Below are 22063 nucleotides of genomic sequence, written 5' to 3' on the forward strand. Positions count from 1 at the left end.
ACAGAGCACTCCGGGTAGCACCAACATGTCCCCAGGCATGTTTGAAGCAGCTTTGCACTGAGCTGAGCTGCTCTGCAGTTTTAAGCTCAGATCTTTCAGTGTGGCTAAAATCTATAAAAGTGTATGGAACCCTACACTACCTCTAAAGAATCTCAGCTTGACCCAAAAGCAATACTTCAGAAACATTTTCCTAAAAGACTGAACTGCAGCACCCCCTCATAAGGCAGCGTTTTCTACTGCCACTGGCACAAGCTCAGCTCTGTGCTGCAGCATCTGCAGTGCCCTCCTCAGTAACAAGTCAGTCACAATGGCATGGTGGTCACAAAACCAGGTTTCTGTGAAGTTCATTCTAGACATGTTTTTCACCCTCTGGTCAGTAGGCTCCAGGACAAAAGGCAGGAAGAATTCCTGGTCTGTAAGCAGCAGCCAGTGCAGTCTCATTAATCAAATGATGAGATTGTTCATAACCAGATTGGATGGGGCTTTTGAGCCATGGGCAGGGACACTTTCCACTTGACCAGGCTGCTGGAGAGTGCTCTGTTATGCCTCAATGCATATATGAACATTTTTACCCCTTAAAATGGAAGGTCCTCCTTCATGTAACTCTTACAGTGGCACATTAATAGGTTCCTCTCAATTTAAACCCTTAAAAATGAGGGAAAACTGGGATTCTGCCTCAGTTTAAACCTTGAAATTCATTGCAGAAGAGTCAGGATCTCACTGTAGAGCTCCACAACAGGAAGGGGATGGAAACCTTTAAACCTGGAGCCGCTGGTTTAATTTGTACACACAGCCTTTCGCTAGCCCAGAGTGGCAGGGTTTTTGTCCCAGCCTGACAAGCACACAAGGTTTAAGTGTCAACAGTATGTGCATCAAGGACACTCGTATCTGACACTTGCTTTCAAGCTTGGCAACCCCTGAGGGGACACTAAGAACTGCAGGGGCTGGGAAGACTACACAGGGCAGTGGAGACAAAACCCAGGGGACAGCTAAGTGCTAAAAACGTGTCATCTGCTCCCAACAGAATCCCCCCTCCTGCTCCATTGATCATAAAAACACTCTGTGGGCCATCCCCTGTTTGGTGGGGATGCACAAAGAGGACCCGATGGTGAAGGAGTTAGTCAAAACTCAGAGCTAATAACAGCCAGAGCAGACAAAGCAGGACTTAAATATTAATAGCTAAAGTACACAAAGCCTACTGTAACAATGTTATTAGAACATGACAAATTCCAAACTACAGACTTGGGCAAAGCAGGCCGGGAGGGTGCAATGCTGTGCAAGACAAGGGCCACTTAGCACTGAAACACCAAAACCCACCAAATCAGTAAAAAGCATGAAGACCCCAGACCTTAATATTTTCATTGGTCTGAATCATTATTATTGTATAGGTATAACTGCCCAGGAATTTCAGTGTTCAGGCTCCGTCTTTGGAGGCACCCAGCTTGAGCTGTGGTGCTTCCCTAAGGGAATCCTTATCCTTCAGGTTATGTAGAAACCTCAAGTGGAACCCTGTTATGGTGCCTGGCACATGTGATTTCCATAGAGGTTCATAATTTCTGGGGAGAAAGGGCAGGAAGAGGCAAAAAGATACAAAATCCTAGAGAAAATGTTAGATAGTTGTGAATGGGAGACCAAAAAAAGGGTAGCAAGGTGCAACACTTGTTTTGTTTTTAAAACAGTCAAATACCAAGTCTTCAAAATATAAACGGTTAAACTGCAAAACTGTGGCTTTTATTTCCAAACATACAATAAATAGGTCCACCACAACTAGCCTCTAACTTCATTTTACATGGAAGGATTTTAAAATTAGTTTGTGCATATTTAAAAATTAAACTTCCCTTTGCACATAATTCCATACATAACCGAACTGCATTACACACCAGCTCATGGTCTTGGCACTGTGACACAAGCAACCAATTAGAAACAGAGCTTTGTAGCAAGGACTTGAACAAAAATTGCATTTTGAATTGTTGATAAAACATTTACCAACAGTTTAATCTTTCTCTGCAGTATACAAAAACCTTTAGTATGTAAATGTTGAAAAGTGAGTTTTCTTCTGTTCTGTTTCAGTAGGTGCTGCAAGGTAAGTGGATTTATTAAGTGTTCACTATTTGCTACATGATACGATTTTCATACCAAAATATCTTTACTGCATAGTAACACTCCATATTTTTAAATGCAAAAAGAAATTAGATGCAGTCTTTTTATTTTATCCCTCATCACTGAATTTAAAGACTTTTTTAACCACAACTCTGTTTCATCACAGTGCAGAAGGCCCTTAATATTTCAAGGATTTATTCAGTCATATTTTTAATACAAAAGTAAGAGGCTGAGGAAAAGCCAGAGTAGTCTATACACAATGCACAATCTGTGTACATTCTGAAGCTGTACCTCTTCAAGAACTATTTATACACTCTTCAAACAAATCCCTTTATCCAGCAATTCAAAATACTTTAGATCAGAAGTTTTATATTAGAATCAATACAATATATGCATATAAATACATTTATACCCTTCGGTTGCTAAACAACCCAGATGGCTGCAAAGGATGTGACCTGAAATGGTTCTCCACTGGCTTGGGATACCAAATTATATCGGCAGCTAACTGTTAACCAAGAGAGTCACAGTAAAAAAGGGAGATCTTTGCACAAGGTAGGTGTGCCACAGCATCAGTTAAGACTAGAAATACCAGGTGACACCCTGGCCCCTTCAGTAGGGCCAGGATTTCAACTTCTGTGAGATGCAACATAGAGGCAACATTTTTTTCCTCTGCCGATGCTCAGTTCGTGAAAAGTCTCAGCAGAACAACAAAAACCCCAAAAATACAAACAAATCAAAGCAAAGCTTTTACAACTGCAAATTTTCAAGACAGGTGCTGCAGCTTTCAAGAAGAAAGTAAAAGTTTTATCACTTAAAAAAACCAAGGAGAAAAAAAAAAACCAAACCAAAAAGTAATGTGCAAGTGTGTAATTCAGAAGACGGTAGCAGGGATGGACATAGACCTCAGTTCAGGCTGAGACACAGTATCCAAACTGTCTCATGGAAAAACAGTTCTCACTGCAAATCTCGTCTTCAGCTAATGAGTGTGTTTATATATCCTTATTCACACACCTGCCACACGTGCCCCTCTTTCCCCAGCACAGTCTGGGGCAGCAGCACGGATGGTTCCAAGGCCCAGGTGGCCCCGGCGCCGCATCCCTGCGGTGGTCAGACCCGGAGCTCTCCCGGACACAGCTGCACGGCAGGACTGAGTCATCGGCACTGACTCACCCACGGGTGTTCCAGGAGCACTCAGAGCAGTGTCGCAACAAGTGTTCTCAGCTTTGTTTCTTAAAGGACACAGAAATGGTTGACTCTCTGAGTATCCTCCAAAGGTGCTAGAGGTTTTTAAGTTTGAAGCGTTCCTTCCCGCAATGCCAGGTATACAAATGTGTATCTTTTTAAATAATATTGCACATAAAAATCATCTTAAAACATTGTAGTGAAAGCAGGGTTGGAGGACAGTGTTTTCCAAAACAGAATAAAAAGCTACCTGTACATAGTAAGTTTTAATTTAAAGAACGCCAAGATTATTCAAAATCTAAGCACATAATACTGACAGAAAAATGTTAAATTTCACAATCTACATATAAATTACACTTGTAAATACTTAAAAGTTTTTAAACATTGAATACCCTTGATTTCACAAATCAGCTAGGTCACTGTCAAAGGATCAGCTTAATGAGTTAGAAGTACTTTCCCCCAGGAAAAAAAAAAAGGAAACAAAAAGATCTGCAGTCTTAGATGAAGCACTGGAAAGAGTTAAAGCATTTCAGCTCAGAGGTAGTGCTAAACACATCCAACTATAAGTCCATTATATTTGAACTATGATGAAATAACGTAGTAAAATGTAGAAAGACTATAAAATTTACAAAAATAAATAGTTCTGAATGCTTTAGAAAATGCAAGAGACTTTGCTGGTAAGTATCTTGATCTGCTTTTCTGACCAAAAGAAAGCAAAGCGTGTCTCATTTTTAAAATATACCCATCTCTAGTAATGTGTCTGCAATCCACACGATCTAACTCTGCAACTTGACGGATGCCAACTTGGCATAGACTCTGATATTAAAAATAAAGTGGAGGCTTTGTAAAAGATCATCTCATATGAAATTTGCTTTGCATGTAAATTCTTCTGTCAAATTAAAAATTGCACATAAAAAAGTTTATTGAAAGAGGCATGAGGGGTGATGAGGGTATGTGCCTATTGTTCCACATACACCCTGGAAGGAAAATGATGATTGCACAGTTCTGATAAATAAATATTTCTTTTTTTAAAAAAATCTGCCACTTTTTTGGTTTTTAAGTTTTGGAATTATTTAGAAAATTCTAGTACAGACAAATTGTTATTTAGTTTTTGTCTTAAAGAACTCTTTACAACTTTTCCAGTGGCTTTTATCCTGAAACCAAATGAAAGTGGCAGTTAAAAAGTATCTTTGGGTAAAACAAGTATCAGGATCCAACCAGAATTTCCATGATGTGGTCCAGCTCACTGAGATCTGTTCTACATATCTGAATGTTGCTTGCTGAAGAAGAATTACAAGATGGAAAGGTTTTCAATGGTTCTTCTGTAGCAAGAGATGGTGATCTGGGCGGCATTAGTGGAGGGCAACAGAAGTCTGAATCATACATTGAAGTGTCAATATCTTCGAAAATGTCATCTATTGCCAAATCCTTCAAGTAACTAGTTGAATTTGAAATCTCAAAGGAACCAAATACACATTCAGCTCCCTTCAAATCCTGCCTATCATCTTCTAGTTTCAGACCAGTATTCTCTGGAAACTTTGGCTGGTCATCTCCAGTAGGAACCAGACAAGTAGGAGGGCTTATATCTTCTACAAAGTCTAAATCCTTCAGAATAGATGAAATGGCAGACGACATGTCATCATCTGAAACTATCAGCAGGCTGTTTTCAATCGGGTCTTCGACAGACCGCAAGTCGCAACAGTTGGACTCTTGCTGACTAATACCTGAAGGCAACTGAAGAGAAATCCCAGATGACTCCATCCCTGGGTAGCTGTGAGAACTAGGAGCAATGCCAGGGCAGATGTTAACTGGCTGCTGGTTACTCTCTTGTCTCATTTCCTCTTGAATTTGCCGCACGGTGTTGGCGATGAGGACAGAGCGGTGCAAGTTCGGTTCCACCAGCATTTTGTACGTCTGTAACTTGGTGAGGCACATGTTGAGCACCAACTGCCTCTTAAGTGGATAGGGCAGACTTCGACTGGAATCAAAGGCACTCGAGAGACCAGCCATGTTCTCCTCATAGTCACTCAGTTTGCGCTTTAGACCTCTCCCCAACATGAACCTGGAAGAGAGAAATTGTGAGTTAACCTTGGGCAAGATTATCACCTCTACAGACAATTCTGAAACCCCTGTATTGGTTAACTTAAGACTCTGATGTTATACAACATCAAGAGACAGAATGAAATCCTACTCAGTACTACTTCCATGGAAAAGATGCACCTTCCAGCTATATTGTTTCACAGCAACTTTTTCTTTTTAAACAGAAAATATGGAAGAAATAGAGTAATTCTTTTTTTAAAAAGCTATATACCTCTAAGTTTTGTGTTTAAGGTTTACTTTTAATTCCACTATGAGAATATGAATTTAATAATTTAAAATCTTTAATAGGTGAGCTTTTGGCCTCCTATCCATTTAAATTATATAGTGTACAAAAATTCATAAATGAGAAATATCTGAATGTCTATGTGAAATAAAACAGATGCTTACACTACGCATCATAACAACTATACAGAATATTTCACCATTTTCATTTTAATATTTGTTCCTAGGTATAGTAGTTAATATTTCAAAGATGGTTTTCAACACCTATTTTTATGTCATTAAGGTATTTGTGATGTCTTGCTCAGTGTCTCTTGAGAACTCTCCATAGAACTAATTTTTCTTCTTTTTCTTTGGTGACTTAAAGTTGTTTGACTATAGTTGAACCACCCAGCAAGACCAATAGCAGGGCCTCCCATGGGATCCTTATATCCATTCCATAGCTGAGTAGTTTGGCTAAATGGTGTAAGGAATCTGGCTGAGCCACTGAGCTCACAGAGCGACAATCAGTGCTCACAGCTGCTGGTTCACAAACTGCTACTGACTTCACACTAAGGACATTAGGGAGGAGGCTATCAAATGACATTTTAAAAGTAACCAATTTTGGTAAACCAAAGAAAAGAAATAGAATTTAGTTGCTTTCAGTCTGCTTTGTGTGCTCTTGCATTGAAATACGGTGGGTCTAGAACACTGTGGTACAAAAAACTGTACACTCACACCCCCCTAAAATACAAGCAATCCAAACAAATATCTGCTCGTGTACTTTGCAATTACCATTCCAAATCTAAAGTGTTTCATTAGAGACAACAAGCACTATGCAATGACTTGTATAGAACACAGAAAAAGATGTATACCGTGCACAGGAAACACTGGTAAAATCTTGGTTACACACAATGCTGACACCTCACTGCCAAACAATTTAAAAAAATTAAGCAATCATAAATTAGACACCCAGTGGCAGATTAAGGGCAGATCCTTCATACACAATGATCCAGACCCTGCACGCTGCCGAGGGCCTCCCAACTTCCTTTTCATGTGAGCACTGGCTACTGCCAGCAACAGCTCAGCTGATGGCCGCAGCTGCCAGCTGCTAGCCTGTTGCTAGACTTTTGGGGACAAGGAGAAGGCAGCAGGATAAAGCCTCTTTTACTTTCAGGATTTCTCCAGATTTGCAGGAAGCACTGCAGGGCTCCGTGGCTGCATCCATCTGCCTCGACAAGGCTGTTGGAGAACTCAGCTCCTCTGCAGGAACAGAAAAGCAAGCAAGCAGTGCCTCCTCCTCAGTAACACACAAGAGAAACCAGACAGCTGCCACAGGAGTTTAGGTTTGAGACTTCTAAATTGTACACTTCTTTTTTTTTTTTTTTAAGGGACATACCTGGATGAAATTCAACTTTTCCTGAGAATGCATTTCTACTTAACAGGCCTATTTTAAGTTCACTAATACCTGCACTCTTGAAACAAAAACAACAACAACAAAACCTCACCTTTAATTACTCGTAATTTTACCAGTGCTGTGCTTTTAAACTTTGGAAGTCTGGTTTTTTTTCTGAAGTTTTCTGCTAAACTGCCACAGTACCAGCTGAATCTCTTTAAAAACCAGAAGGTGTCTGGATGTGGTGTGCCTGTTCACCCAGGTCATCTTCCCACACTGATCACGTATCGCTCCCTCATTCCAGCACCCCATTTAGAGCAGACAGAACCAGCCAGTACTAAGCACTCCATGACAAACAAAATCAGAAGAAATCTGGATACAAAGTTCAGGCACCAAATATAATAACAAAGTATTCGGGGGAATCAGTGTGTGTGTCAGGCATCCTCAAACTACTGACAACACTGTCAGTAACTGATAATTTTTGACACAATCTATGGAAAATCACAATTACGCAGGACAAGTTAACTGTTGCTAAATATGCCAACCTTCATCATGAAAAAATCAGTGCCTGCAAATCATAGAAAACTCACAATAAAATTGTTAACTCTCCATTTTAAGTAGCATTTAAATGTTCTGCACTACCTAAAGCACTATCTCATAACATTACTATAAGATAGCTATTTATTCACTAAGTACCATTGTTCACATACACTGCATACTAGGGTTTTTTTTTTTCCTCTCCATTAATTAAAGCAAACCAAAATTCACACTCATAAGGGAACGAAATTACAGTCATATAGGAAACAGTAATTCTGACATTTCATACATTCAGAATGCTTGGATTTGATAATTTACTGCTTTTAATATTTCTAAAAAAATATATATTTATGCTTTGTTTAACACACAGGACATACTATTTTTATCTATTTGAATTATATAAATAATGTTAATTTCTTACATCTCAAAAACGTGCTAGTATTTAAATTCTGTAAGCAAGCTTAAAGAGCAAGCAAACTAGCATATGCAAGGATGTATAATTACACAAAAACAACTTAAAATGACGTTTGACTTTTCAATTCAAACAGTAGCCTAGTTAGACTAAATACTTCATGCTCATATAGGCAGACACCCTTCTTTTCATTGCTCAAATTTCCTTCATAAAATTTGTCTCAGAGCATTCTAGAAATATGTAACAATGCTTGAGTTGACAGCACTCGGCCAGAAAAATGAAGTGCAAGAAACATAATTTGCTCCAACTTCAAAATGTTTCTACTTAACATACTCCCCACTCTCTAGATGTCAAAGATGTTTTTTTTTGAAATACACAAACATGACACTACCTTATGTATAAAATTTCTGTCTGTTTAACATGATTTTTTCCTAATTGCAAGGATCCCTAACTTTCCCTCCAGGAGCTAGATGACTTCAGAGGCTGCACAAAAATTTGGAAAAGGCTAATAAAAACCAGAGTACCATTGGTACAGTGGATTTAAAAATGACTAGTGCCATCGTTGCTACAGGAGACATTAAATTTCAGTTCTTGTCAAACACACTCAGCTGCTGACCTACAAAAGACACAAAGCCCCTTTGTTACCAGCTAATCTACATTTTATCAGGCCTTTTGCTTTACTTTCTAACACAAGAATTTTTGACAGGGTCAGATCCTTAACAAACTACTCCGTATTTTTTAAGCAGCTTGTCCTTTTGTAGCACTGTGCAGACATCACATCCCAATCCCAAAATTCATGCTCTCAAATGCTCTCTTTGACAGCATTACTTTGCAACAGAAGATGCTGATCACATTATTTAGTTATGCAACGCTCACCCCACTTCAATTTTGGGTAGTAAGGAGAGCAAACACACACAACCCCACACTGCCATGCCCAGAGCACGAGCGGCTGCTGCACAGTGTCAGCCCTTCCATCAGCTGACACAACAGCACAGCCAGTTCACAGCAGCACAATCTGGGCACACCAAAGTACAAAGAGTCTGTAGAAACTGCACTCTTCCTTACTCCAGCCCAATTCCTGGAACCTACTCCGATCTCAAAAAAAAAAATGGATCAAGTAACAGGATTTTGGAACGTGCCAATCTGATAACTCTGTAATTTGTAAGTAAATAAAATGAACAAAAATTAAAAGTTTATGCCAACTTCAAATGTGAGGTCTGTACATTGCTGTTCAATTATAAAAGCAGCAAGCTGCAAGTCACCCTTTTCTTGAAGCCTGAAAAAGTTCCACAACCAAATTTTCTTTTGAGTTCAGATGATCTATTTTAGAATCTTTTGTCGTGAAAAAAAAACAGAACAATGAGGAACAACACATCTCAATAACTTTTTTTCTGGAATTTTCTCATCTTCTCTGATTATTGTAATGCAAACTGAGCCACAGGCCATTTATGGCAGAATGCTTTTTTAATTAAAATTTTCTTGCAGATACAGAGAAAAGGACGCAGAGTGAACTCAATATTTAGGAGTACCAAACTCTCTATTCACATTACTGAACTACAGTGGAGCCTGTATGTAGAAATTCTGTCCCTGACAGCATATTCCTCAGTTTCTTCCAGTCCTCCATGGAGGACATTTCATAGAAACTCCGCCCTGCTAAGATGGGAAGAAGCATCCATGCCCTGTAATCCTACACCGCACCGGGGTTTGAAAAAACTTGGGAGGGAAGAGGCACGTCCCTGGTTGGCAAATCCACGCAGAATACCAAACAAACAGGCCTGGCCAGGGTGCAGCTTCTCAGAAGAAACATTCCACGCTACCAAGAAAAATTCACATTGCGACGTGCCGTGGACAATACAGGGCTCGTGCCACCATTTCAGCTCCATCTGTCACAGGGTCTGATAGCGCAGCACAGCTGCCACTGGCACATGGTTGGAAAGTACAGCTGGAAACAGTCTCAAGGAATAACGAAACGTGAAAACCTTCCATTACTTCTGTCTGAACAAACTACTACTTAAAAACTTTTTTGGAAGATGAGGAAGAACTGAAGAGCAAGTTAAACAATGTTTAGAACTCAGAACCTCACACAGCTTAAATTTTCAGCAGAGAAAAGCTTCAAAAATAATGAGTATATAAAACATGACTGCCATGGTTAGTATTGTGTGAACATGAACTTTCCACGCACAAAACAAGCACTGTAGTCAACTACACAGGAGTTATTACTTTACCATTAAATAATATGTTCAAATAGCAAGATCTTCAATAAAGTACCTGGCCTTCACCATACAGATAAAAATAATTTAATTGATAGTGGTCCCTTTTGGCTTTTCTTTTTAGAACACTACTAAATTCAGACTTGCTTGACCCTTTCCATGCAGCCACATTGTTTCATTTTTCAGCCCAAGACTGTCTCAAAGTGAAATATTACTTTTTCTCGTGGGACAGAAATACCAGCTCTGCAGAGATGTAAGCACCTCGTGAGTGAAAGCTGCCTGTCTAGTTTTTAGTAACGCAACTTATGTATTAAAATCAAAATTAGAGACTCCTTGCTGTTGTAATTTGGTCAATTCCCTTTCAAAGTCTCCTTTGTCTCATAACTGTAGAAGCCATGTAACAGTAAACACAGGTAGAAGTCTCTCTGGATTGTAGACTTGTGTTAGTGGCTGACCCAGGCTGGCTGATAACCTGACGTCCTGCTCTGCCCTCTCTTCCACGGACACATCTCACAAGCACACATCTATCTGCAGGAAGTGCAAAGGAAGACAAACATCCCAACAGTTACGGTTACTTCCCAGAATTATTTGATGTATGCTGCATACTGTTTTTAAGGATAACCCTTCCCCTACCTGACACACATCTTAGCTTAGGCAACGCAACTTCATGAATAATTTTAATTAAGTGGCGGACTGGCTATTGACTCGTATACCATATTTATCCACGTATATCCACGAATATCCAGCTGCACAAGAAAATGGGAAGGCTGAAGGTACAGCGAACAGACAGAGCACAAATCCCTTCCTCCCATCCGGACTTAGCACTGATCACTTGAACATGACTTACGTAACACAGTAAGCTGTCAGACCACACAGAACAGTGCATCTGATCTGGTGTCCTCAGCAAGTGCTGGAGGTCCCCACAACATCACATCTTGGCTGCTAGCAAAAATTCAGAGGAAGCGAGGGAAGGAGGATTTAAACACCTTAGAAAACACCCAAACTAAAAAGTAATTTGGGCCTGGAGACAACTTTCAAATATATGAAAATGTATTCAAGTCCACTGCCTCCCCACCCCCCTCAGCCCTGCCCCAGTTTAGCCAGGATGAGTAACTGCTGGAGAAGGCACAAGTGACTAAAAGTGTGCATACAGGGAGGAGTGCAGTCCTACCACCTTACTCCCATACCAAAACTCCTATGCAACAACTTCTTCACAGGAGTTAGAAATGACCAGAAAATAGCTGCTCAAAGAGAGGAGAATTAATGTCAACTTCTTGATCAACAAATCCTGACCTATAATACACCCATGTCTGTTACCAGTAAAGCAACTGAAACACAGAAGCAAGATATGCTACTGTTCAGACTCAAGAAATCCCAACAAAACCAATATACAAACCCAAAACCAAACAAACACACACCAACCCTGAAAACAAAACAGAAAAACCCCCACACCCAAGGATTTTCCCCACATTTTGAAAATAAGAGTAGGCTGAATAACATTCATTAAGTATAGAAAAGGAATGAGAAGAAGATCGAGTTTAGCACAGAATTAATCTGGAATTCATAACGTTCCCAGTGTCACTCACTATTTGTGGAAGTAGAGAATAAACCTGTATCATACACAAATATTTTAGGAGCTGAAATGAGGTTTATGAAGCACTTTGTAGTAAGTTTTACCTTGATTTCAACGTTAGTTTGAAACCTCCAATCTGTTTGAAACCACACAATCTGTTTGTTATGTCTAATGAGATCTGGAAAATTCCTAAGGACATCTTCCTGAGTTCCTTACTCCCATTTTATTACATAAAGCACTGGTAAGAACTTTGCTTTACCAACTGTGGCAACTAAGTTTCAGAGCATAGAAGTTTCCTCTGGAGAAGGAATTCCTCTGTTAGGATGTGTACCTTCCACAGCTAAAACGAGTGGATCCAGGCTGTTTGCAACAGTAGATGAACCATATTCTCAGCAGCTGATATCTGACACTGGAGGCTGAGAGAGAGCTGCTGAGGGAGTACCAGTGTTGGGTAGAGAAACTTCCATCCTTAAAAGAAAACAAACTAAATCACTGTCACTCTTCCCTGTCACTTGTGCGTCTCATTCCACATCTACAAATAAAGGTCACAGGTGTACATTTTAATGAGAGTGTGTTTAGCAGACTTTTTTTCCCAGGGATTCTGGGTGGACTTCTTTTTTCTTTTAGAAGAAGAAGAGCCTGGAATCATTTAAACTAAGGAGCAATAGTAGTTGGCAAAAGCTAATACATGATCAAGACTTACCAAACCTAGAATCTCCCATAGCAAAACTAAACTGTAATTAAGTGAGAACATAAAGGAATCACAGAGGAAGCAACGAGAACTGAATCACCACCATTCCACCAAAGCATCCCACTGGAGAGGCAAAGGATCATTAGAACTGCAAGTGTGATGACATCCCTCTTCAACTGTTCCAGTCAACTGAACAGTTCTCAATCTGTTTTGTTTACAGTATCTCTTTACTTCAAATACAGAGATACTGGATGCATTCACCTACGTAATACTGACATATTTTAAGGTTACAGTGATCTAAAAGATCCACTAATAAAGGAAGTTACACCTTATTAAGTGTAAAAATTGGCATGCCTATACTATACCAGAAAAAATGGACAATTAACAGTAAAAGCAACCAAGAAAAAAAGGCTCTTTTCCTGATAGAGGACCATGCCTTTACTCTAGCTGTCTGTATGGGGTATTTAGGTACATAATTTTCAGACATCACTTTGAACTTTCTCTCGTAACACACAACTTTACATCAGCATCCAAAGTGCTGCCTTCTCACAAGACACGATCGTAACACTCAATTTTAGCAGCTGAACAGTGGATCTCACTGGGAGATTGAGGCCTTAGTTAACAAATTTCCAAGAAAAATGTGATCTTCTGGCAATATGCTTTGCTGAATTATAATAATTCCTCATTATAATGGAAAAAGAAAAAAGCAGTAGTGCAAATTCAGAACACTCAAACCAGAGAGCTTATATGATTCACTAAGTCTAAGCACTTCACTTTATATTCTATACCCTGTTTTTAAAAGATATTTTTCAGTTTACCATTCTAACCCACAAACAACATCTGCAGCCAATTATCAGAATGTGCTCTATGCACATAAGATACAATTTCATAAAAACATACAAGTAGTTACCCTCAGAAAACGGAAAGGAGTCCAGGCAGGAAGATTCCGGATTTTGCATAAAGCGTGGTCATCCAAGAGTCTTGAACTACCAAAGAGGCCAAGCCATCCACCGAGGTAGGATGATGTGACTTAAGAGGAAAAAGAAAACAAAACCAGGGTGTTTCATTACTGTGTGGTGGTTTTATTTTTTTAAACAAGAAGCATTGAGCACACAATTCAATACAACTTTTTAAATGATTTGTGCTAAATCCTATTAAAACAGATAAACGTGAGCAAGAAAAACTGAAGTTCATGAATACACTGAAATAAGAGGAACCTAACAGTTTCACCTATGAACACATGAAATGTGGAAATTATCTTTCATAAAGGAGTACTACAGAATGCTGATCCTCTAAGTGTTAGGCTTTAGGATAAAATCTTGCACTGATACTTCTTCAGGTTACTGAATGCCAGTTTACATTTGCAATCATCTCCAGACTCAGATAATCAGGAGATAATACCATGCACTGTGAAGAACTACATTTCAGAATTATCCTCTAACACTTACAGGCTGCAAAAGCAGTTAGATTTTTATTAAATTCCCTAACTTTCCTCATTTTCAGCATAAACAAAACCAGTATGAGAAGATAGCTGGCAAGATATCCTATGATTGCATCTAATATTCAGTGTGGCATCATTTCCATCAAAACCCTGATAAAGCAACATCTGCAGTTTGACTAGAGACCACATGGATTAAATCATGGACTAGCTCAAGGCGTTGGAAACTCTGGGAAATGTGAAAGGGCTGAAGTGACAGCAAACTATGGACTAGGCTAGGAGATGTGGAGGGAATCGCATGATCCATGCTCTTGGGGTCTCACCTCCACCTGAAGAATTAAACAGTTACTAATTCCAAGAATTAAAGCCCTTACATAGGCTAACAGCCTAGAGCCAGGATTGGACCTAACATGCCTGTTTGTGCACAACACACACACAGACACCTGACCCCATCTACAGCAAACCACAAACGTACCACAAGAGCAAGGATCAGTACTATCCAGGTCAACACAGTCCTTCACGATCAAAAATCAAGAGTTCATACATTATTTCACAAATCTGAAAATAATACATAGTGAAAGGCAGTCTTACATTGAGACAGATGGGCAAGTAAACGCCTACAGTTCATCTTACATAGCAACTCATAGCCTGATGCTACCAAAGGGCTCCTCCGCTTACAGAACCTCGGAACTGTAAAGATGCAGTAAAACAGCAGTAAAATGCCGGTGACCTAAGAAAGCCAAATCTAACCCACAGCAACAAACACATTAACATCTCCCTCCTCCTCCTCCTCCTCGAAGCTGACTTCTTTCCCATTATAAAGAAATCCATGCTATTTGTAAATTAAAAAAGCCCCAAACAAAGAGACAAATGAAGATTCATAACCTATTTGCTCTGAAACAGCAGGACATCAGAAGGTCACTATTGAGGTTCATTAAAGTGCACTTGTTAGGTCACAGGGAGAGGTGTGCAGTCACTGCATTTTCTACATACTGAATATAAAAGAACATGTTTTAGAATGTGAAGTATTTAGCATTAAAGAATCCTAAAAAAGCTAATAAGCAAATTAAAATGTTGGAAAGTTTTAGACCTTAGCACCTTAGCTAAAAAAAAAAAAAAGCCTGAAGCAGTACTGTTTGTTGGATTTGAGAAGTCCAATCTTTTGCTAGAAGGAGCTGAAGTCAAGAAGTTATCAAATTTAATTCCTTTATTATATACTTAAAGGACTCCTGCAACAGTAACTGTTGAGGTTATGACTTCTTCCCTGTATGATTTCAGACTGGGATGAGTGTCAGGAAGAAGTACAGAGAAAAGGTTATTAGGTTTAGTTTTTCCAATTTGTTAGGCAAAAAAAAAACAACTATAGAAGACACACAATAGCTGTAAATCAGTATGAATTATATCTCTAGTAAATGAATTTTTTCCCCTGTCTTCCCTTCCTAGTACCTGTTTAGGGGTCACTTTAGAATTTTGAGATTATACCGTTCATTTCAATGTTAATGGTATTTTCCACATTGCAGTTAGATGCCTGAACTACAGAATTTTAGCCACATCAAAAATAAAGCAGAAGACTACCTATGTTTTTGGAAACGAGCTGTTCCAACATAGTTTGAAAAATTCCAGGCCTAACTAGGGCAGAAATTATTAACTGCATCTATTAGCGAGATTAATCTACAAAACGCATAAAGGAGACCGAGCTTATTCCCCCCCAGACCTATCCACCTGCTCGCAGCCCGGACTGACACACGTTTTACTGAGCCAAACAAAAACCTGCTATTAAAAAACGTAACTGCAGCAGACACACAAGTCGCAACTACCGAGCGGCAGCGCTCGGGGGTGCCGGAATGGACACGCCGGGGATCCAGGGGAAAGCCCTTTCCTGCCGCCCTCCCGCGGGCTCCTGCCACCATTTGGCCTTTGTGGAAGGAGCGTCGGTGCTTCCTGCGGCCGCCCGTCCTCCCCCCCTCCCCGCCCCTCCCGCGGCCGTGGGCAGCGGTAACCAGAGACAACCTTGGGCTTCCCGAGCTGCGAAAAGTTACACTCCTCCCCCTTCCTCCTCCCGGCCCGCACAGACCCCGGCCGGGCTAATTATAACTGCGCGAACAACTTCCACCGCCGGCCGCGCTCGGGGCGCTCCCCCCGCGCCCGGCGCGGCTCCCCCGGGGCCGCAGTGCCCGCACCGCGGTCCCGCCGTACCCTCCTCGCCCAGCCCGGTTCCCTGGGGCCCGACACCCCTCCACCTGTCCCCGCTGTCCCCTTCTCCCTCCGCGCTGTCCCCTCCTGTCCCCCCGCGCCCTGACCCCCCTCCCCGCCAGGGCCCCCCCCGCCCCGTCGGGGCTCCCGCCTCGGCCGCTCGCTCGTCCCCCCGCTGCCCTCCCCCTGCCCCCTGCCCGCAGCCCCGCGCCCTCCCGCCCCGGCCGTGCCCGGCGCCCCACCTGGGAGCGGAGGAACCCCCCGTTCGTTCGCAGCCGGCCGGGCTCCCTCCCTTCGGCGGGGCTGGGACACGGCGCGGGAGGAGGCGGAGGCAGCGCCACCCCCGCCGGGCCCCGGCAGCCTCCGCTCCGCCCTTCCCTCCGCCCGCGGCGCTGGGGGGGTGAGGAGGGGGGGGCTGCGTGCGCCGCGCCCGCCAGCTGGCCGCCCTCCCATTGGCCGGCGGCCCATTCAACCTGCCCGGCAACCATTTTCTGACTGGACGGCGAGCAGCGAGAGGCGGGACTACGGCTGGGCCCGCGGCACCTCCCAATGAGAACGCGGGGAGAGCCGCGGAGGGCGGGGCCGAATACCCGGTTCGGCCAATGGGGAGCCGGGCGCCGCCGAGTCCCGCGGCCCCAGCGCGGCGCTCCGGGGGCGGCCCCGCCCGCACCGGCGGGGGCGGCCGGGCCGGGCACCGAACCGCGCCTTAGGCTGGAAACCACAGCGGGGGCACTGGCCAGCCCGGACACAAGCGCACAACCACCTCCTCTTTCTTTTTTTTTCTTTTTAAATTTTTTGTATTATTTTTTTTGGTGTGAACTCACAGCTCGTCTGTGACCAAAATTGCCAAAATTTCAGCAAAAGGCACGCCCCAGGGCCTCCGTAAAGCAGCGTTCCTACAACTCCCGGTGCCAGGGCTGTTGGGAAACGAGGCACGCACCAGCCCTAGTGCTACGTCAAACATTGCACAATTCTTCCATGAATATTCACTCTTTTTTTTTTTTTTCCCCTTCAAAGATGGGGTGGGTTTGGCCATGCTCAAACCTCGTATTTGCTTTCCCCGGGCATTTGCGTAATCAAGTTACACTGGCACAAGTGTTTGTACAAACCAGATTTCAAAATCTGACGAAGTATTTGTAAAGACAGATTTTGAGACTTTTGTCAAACCCTGCCACGGGTTGGTTGCCTGATGCATCCCCAAAAAGCTACTCAGCTCTCTGAGAGAAGGGTTTAGATCAATCTATAGGACAATAAAAACAAACTAAACTCAAACGTTTACACAGACACCTTCCTACACTGAAGGGGAGCACAGACCAAAAGCACACAAAGGTTCTAGGTCGGTCTAACAAATACTACAGAAACACTTGCAGTTGGCTGGTGGAGATACACTACAACTTTGATGAAAGATCAGCTGCTTTTTGTGATTATTCAGCTAAAGAGAACCGATTTTTTTTTTTAAACCCTCAGGTCCAACATATTTTAGTCCTTGTGTCTCCTGACAGGCACTTGTGACAGGGTAGGAGGGTGCAGGGCCCAACCTGAAGGGCAGCGAGGCACAGAAAGCCAGAGCTGACCCCGTAGTCCCTCACTGGGGGTGAGGAGACCCTGTCTCCAGGCCACCTCTCTCCTGCAGTGCAGTGCCACCGATTCCCGGGCCACAGCTGTGCTCTGACCTTGCTGCCGGGGGTCATGGAGCACAGAAGGGGAGCGAGTGCTGCCGCAAGAGGCATTAATGAATCCTTTTTGACACGCTGCCGGGGCTGTGTTGGAGGGGAGGATGCCTCCCCGAATGGCTGAGGGGTGACACCCCTACCCCCACGGTCCATCTGCTGCACGAAGATCAGTGTCAGCACTGAGAGGGAGGAATGGACCAAAAATCCCTGCCCGTATCCTTTCCCTTCCCAACACACACTGTGGCTTAAGTGGAAGAGTAACTCGGAGATGTTCAGGATTCTTCTGTCTGCTCAAGTCAGCCAGGGACAAGCAGGAGTATTGCACCAGGACCGACCCCTGCCATATGCTAGGGATTATCTCCAAGGAATAGACAACGGATAGGCAAAGGTAGCTGATGCAGAAGGGACAGATCTGGAATCCTTACGTCTAACACAGGATATACAGGGGTAGCTGAACCACCAGCACCACCAAAGTGTCTTCATAACTTGAGCAATGATTAGGTTTTGTAGACTTGACCCCCATTGGGGCAGCTTCACAGCACTGGCACAGCCCTGGACAATTCCTCCCTCTCTACAACTCCAGGGAGCAACGCAATGCCTGAGCCTCTGGTGCAGCCATTCTCCTCCTGTCCAGCAGACCTCCCAGAAAGACACCAACACCCTGCTCTCCCCACTCTTTCTTAAGTGATTGCCCTAATGTGGTCAGCTGTTCTGTCACCAATTTTTGTTCGGTGCAACAGAAAAGGGTGCGCGTGCCTTCTACAGCGGGTGCTTCTAGAAAGGGCAGTTGTGTTTCAAACGTGCTCTGACAAGAGCTATGAAAAAACTGAACCTGGAGTTGTTTGAATACACACATTAGAACTTTGGATTTATGGTTTAACGTTTGGAGAAGTTGATAGAAATTACATAAAATACGGTGATTATTCGCAAAGTGTTTTGTCTTTTTTTTTTTTTTTTTTTTTTTTTGCTTGTGTCAACAGTGGGATTCATGTAAGGGAACTGGAAACTAGTTCATCTTGGTGACATGTTCCATGCAACTTGCACCTTACACTAGAGGAACCATGCTTGTCTCACAGGGTGAAGAATTCAGAGGGCTGAGCTCCTGTATAAGGTCTTTCTTGACAAAAAACTTTCATTAAAAGGCCCTTACTTTCTCAAATGAGGTCATGTTTTAGGAGTCTGGTGCTCTCCCATTTTGACTTAAGCTAAGCTCGAGGCAAACAGAGGCCTAATATGATTTTTTAATGATTTAAACATGGCCTTTCAGTATGACTATATTCACTGCAGCAGGCCAGGATACCACTCTCATGAGCAGCACTTTTGCTTTTGAAGCAGATTTCACACAAACCAGAAAAAAACCCAACCCCCAAACCAATCAAGGTCTCTGTATAACTCATCTGAAAGGATCACTGGAGGTCTGCTACTTCTCCTTACCCTTGTACCAGGCATCTATTCAAAAACATGGTTCCAGGAACACAGGAACAAATGAAGACTGCTTTCCTATGGATTTATGCCTGTGATTAATTACCTGCGAGTCTAAGGTACAAGCTCTAATTGAAGCTGGTCTCATGCCTGGAAACTTATGTCTCTCCCTTATCTGGATTACTGGATATCAGTACAGAATGCGGTTTTCTTCTGATCACTCATCTCCACACTTAGAAAAATTCTAAAAATGTTTTGACTGTGAGATCTGCCAGATTTGGTTGAAATTAATTAGGTATTCTAAAGCTGAACGGCAGAATGATCCCGTATGCCATGTTTCCATAGGGAAGTGAGAAAGGCAGAGCACACTGCACTAAAGCCTGGTTAGCTTCACCACCTCTTTTTGGTGGTAAAGCCTCTGTGAACAAACTAAGCCTGCACTTACTCATGCTTTTTAAAAAAAGAGCCATGACTCAAGATGGTTATTAGAACACCACCACCACCACCTCACTGAATATTTCTCAAGAGTAGTAAATCAGCCATTATTCTGTCAAAGGAATCACAATTTACAAGAAAAAGCACTTTCTCCCTATACCTTTCAGAGACACAAAAGCAAACCACATTACTGAGCTTCAATTAAAACAAAAACCCATTCAACAATTTTATCTTAAACTTGACAGCTCACTGGACACAAAACAATCCCAACACCCAGTTCTTTCCATATCTACCCTTTCCTTCAGTAATGATCTCACATATAGAAAAGTGAGTTTGTTACAAGTACTGTTTTTTTCCCTCTAAGTATTAAACTCTTCTGGGTTTTGTTTGAAGGTTTGACTTTTTTTTAGAACCATACCTGTTCTTCCCTTTAGAAGTCCTGTTTTGGAAGCTTGCACAATCCCAATTTGAAGTTGCATTACATTTTCTTGATCTCCTCTTCAAAACTTGTCTGTAATTGGCACATGAAAAATATTATACACTGTTCCTTTGTTGCAGCATTTTACTATTGCAGTACATACCTGCACTTTCCACATGCTCCTAGGGGATTTTCAAATGCAGCAGACATGTGGATACAATTTCTTTTTAATTCTGTTTTTGAAAGAAATCACGTATTCACCTGTATCTTCAATTACTCTTTCCTAAGAAGATGACAGTTGAAATTACTCAAATGTTTTCCCTGCAATGCAAAGCTGCCTCTAGCTTTAGGTTTTCCTGTTGACATGTTGGTCATGCATGAACACACCACAATAATTCTTCAGGTCATAAACCACTCATTTTGGGGGAATCTTGGTTAAGCAAAGGAGTAATTGTTTTTTTAAACAAGAGCTGCCATACAAACTTATGAAAATCATGTCAGATAAGGAAATTTTAGTATTTTTCACTGGCTTTTTTTAAAAAGAGGCACTACAAACATCTAAAGTAAGTCTCTTTGCTGACAACTTAAATTATTCAATGGGATTTTCATCTCTTCACAGAACTTCCTTGAAAAAAATAGGAAAATTTATCTTAACTGTCAACTTTGCAAGAGACACCAAAAGGAGTTCAGACAATCCTTGCAAAACCCTGAACAAGTCAGATTGACAAAAATACGTATGTTCCCAAGATGTTTATTTCATTTCTTTGAAACTTGGTGGCTTTGTACTTTTAGTATTAGTCACAGAGTGTGAAATCACACTCATTTAAGAGTTGATGAGCAAACAAAATTTGTCATCATGTCATGTTTTTTTTGCATACGGGACTATACATCATAGACCTGAGACATAAGGATACTTACACTTTGAACAGAAGTCACTATTGAAAGCACTTTTATTTGTCTTATCCTAGATGTCAGCAAATAAATTGATTTTTTTTTACATTCTACCTTTTGACAGCTCTTTAGTTGTATGGGAATATGGAATAGTTTGCAGGACTGTAAAGCAGCCATACACTCAAATCAATATTCTGAGGCACAAAAAATCCATAATGGTCTGGTAATTACAATATGAAACTACGCTCTCAGACAATTTACAATAATGTCTTTTAAGATGCCTACTGAAGCAGCCCAGACATACCCGAGACTTCAAAAAAAGTCTAAGGACAGCTTTCAAAACAGGTAATTCCTGGTTAGTCTGAAGGCTCAGCTCACACGTGAATCCCTACTTTGTTCAAGGCTGGAACCCCTCACTGCTGCTCTCCCGACGCACCCTGGTCAGGAAAGGTACTTTTCATCCAAAGAAATTCCCTCTTCGTTGACCAAATTTGTCCTTGAGGCAAATATGGCTCTGTACATAGAGACAGTGACATCTTTTGCTAGACAGGCTCACAGATTAAAAGAAAATAACAAACACTAAGCAAACAGGGAAGCAATAGGCAGACAAGCCCTTGTTACTGCAGCCTGGATCCTCACACTTCTTGCACTTGCTGAACGCCAGAGCTACAGAACCTGGTATTTTCTGGCAAGGGAGAAGGAGAAATAAAACCACAGGCACCGAGGCAGAAGGGGACAGATACTCAAGGTTACCTGAGGAGGAAGCAGATTTGATATTAGCTATGTGCTTGAAAGTTTGTTTTGTGCAAGTGTGCAGCCCAGTTTCATCACGCAAACCAACAGCCTTGTTTCACACGTGGCACTGCCATGCAAACTCCATGACGCTTTTCCCTAGGAGCACAAAAATGGCAGCAAAATCTGTCAGAAGCCTTTCCTAATTTAACAGAGGCTAAATTATTTCCCATTTATATGTAGAAATTAAGAAAAACCCCAGCAGCAAGTATAACCTCTTACCTTGTATTAACAGCTCACTAAGTAATTGAGAATTTACCATCTTACAGGCACTGTATCATTTCTGATGTCTCTCAGTACCTCAGAGGAACAAATAGGGAGGAAACATTGTATTAACCTTTAAGTGATGCATATTTAACCAATACCTCTTTAGACTAGCAAACAAATTACAATGGCAGTTAA

General features: G+C 41.9%; 1 protein-coding gene across 10 annotated transcripts; it reads right to left on the reverse strand.

The window, feature by feature from the left end:
* Positions 1 to 1646: 1646 nt before the first annotated feature.
* LOC113963196 (SERTA domain-containing protein 2-like) lies at positions 1647 to 16417 on the reverse strand. 10 transcript variants are annotated; one of them, XM_027674120.1, is made up of 4 exons: positions 16273 to 16417; positions 14313 to 14395; positions 13300 to 13428; positions 1647 to 5344 (listed from the first exon to the last, which is right to left on the reverse strand). In XM_027674120.1, exons 3-4 carry the CDS (start codon positions 13356 to 13358, stop codon positions 4489 to 4491), a joined length of 915 nt encoding a protein of 304 aa, XP_027529921.1. In that variant the 5' UTR covers positions 13359 to 13428; positions 14313 to 14395; positions 16273 to 16417; the 3' UTR covers positions 1647 to 4488. The 10 variants fall into 10 exon arrangements, with proteins under 10 accessions (XP_027529921.1, XP_027529925.1, XP_027529927.1 ...); XM_027674124.1 differs by lacking the exon at positions 14313 to 14395 and adding an exon at positions 14429 to 14527; XM_027674126.1 differs by lacking the exons at positions 14313 to 14395; positions 16273 to 16417 and adding exons at positions 14429 to 14527; positions 14723 to 15787.
* Positions 16418 to 22063: the final 5646 nt, after the last annotated feature.

Source organism: Neopelma chrysocephalum, unplaced genomic scaffold (assembly GCF_003984885.1).
Source record: "Neopelma chrysocephalum unplaced genomic scaffold, ASM398488v2 Primary Assembly neopelma1_24, whole genome shotgun sequence".
Lineage (NCBI taxonomy): Eukaryota > Metazoa > Chordata > Aves > Passeriformes > Pipridae > Neopelma > Neopelma chrysocephalum.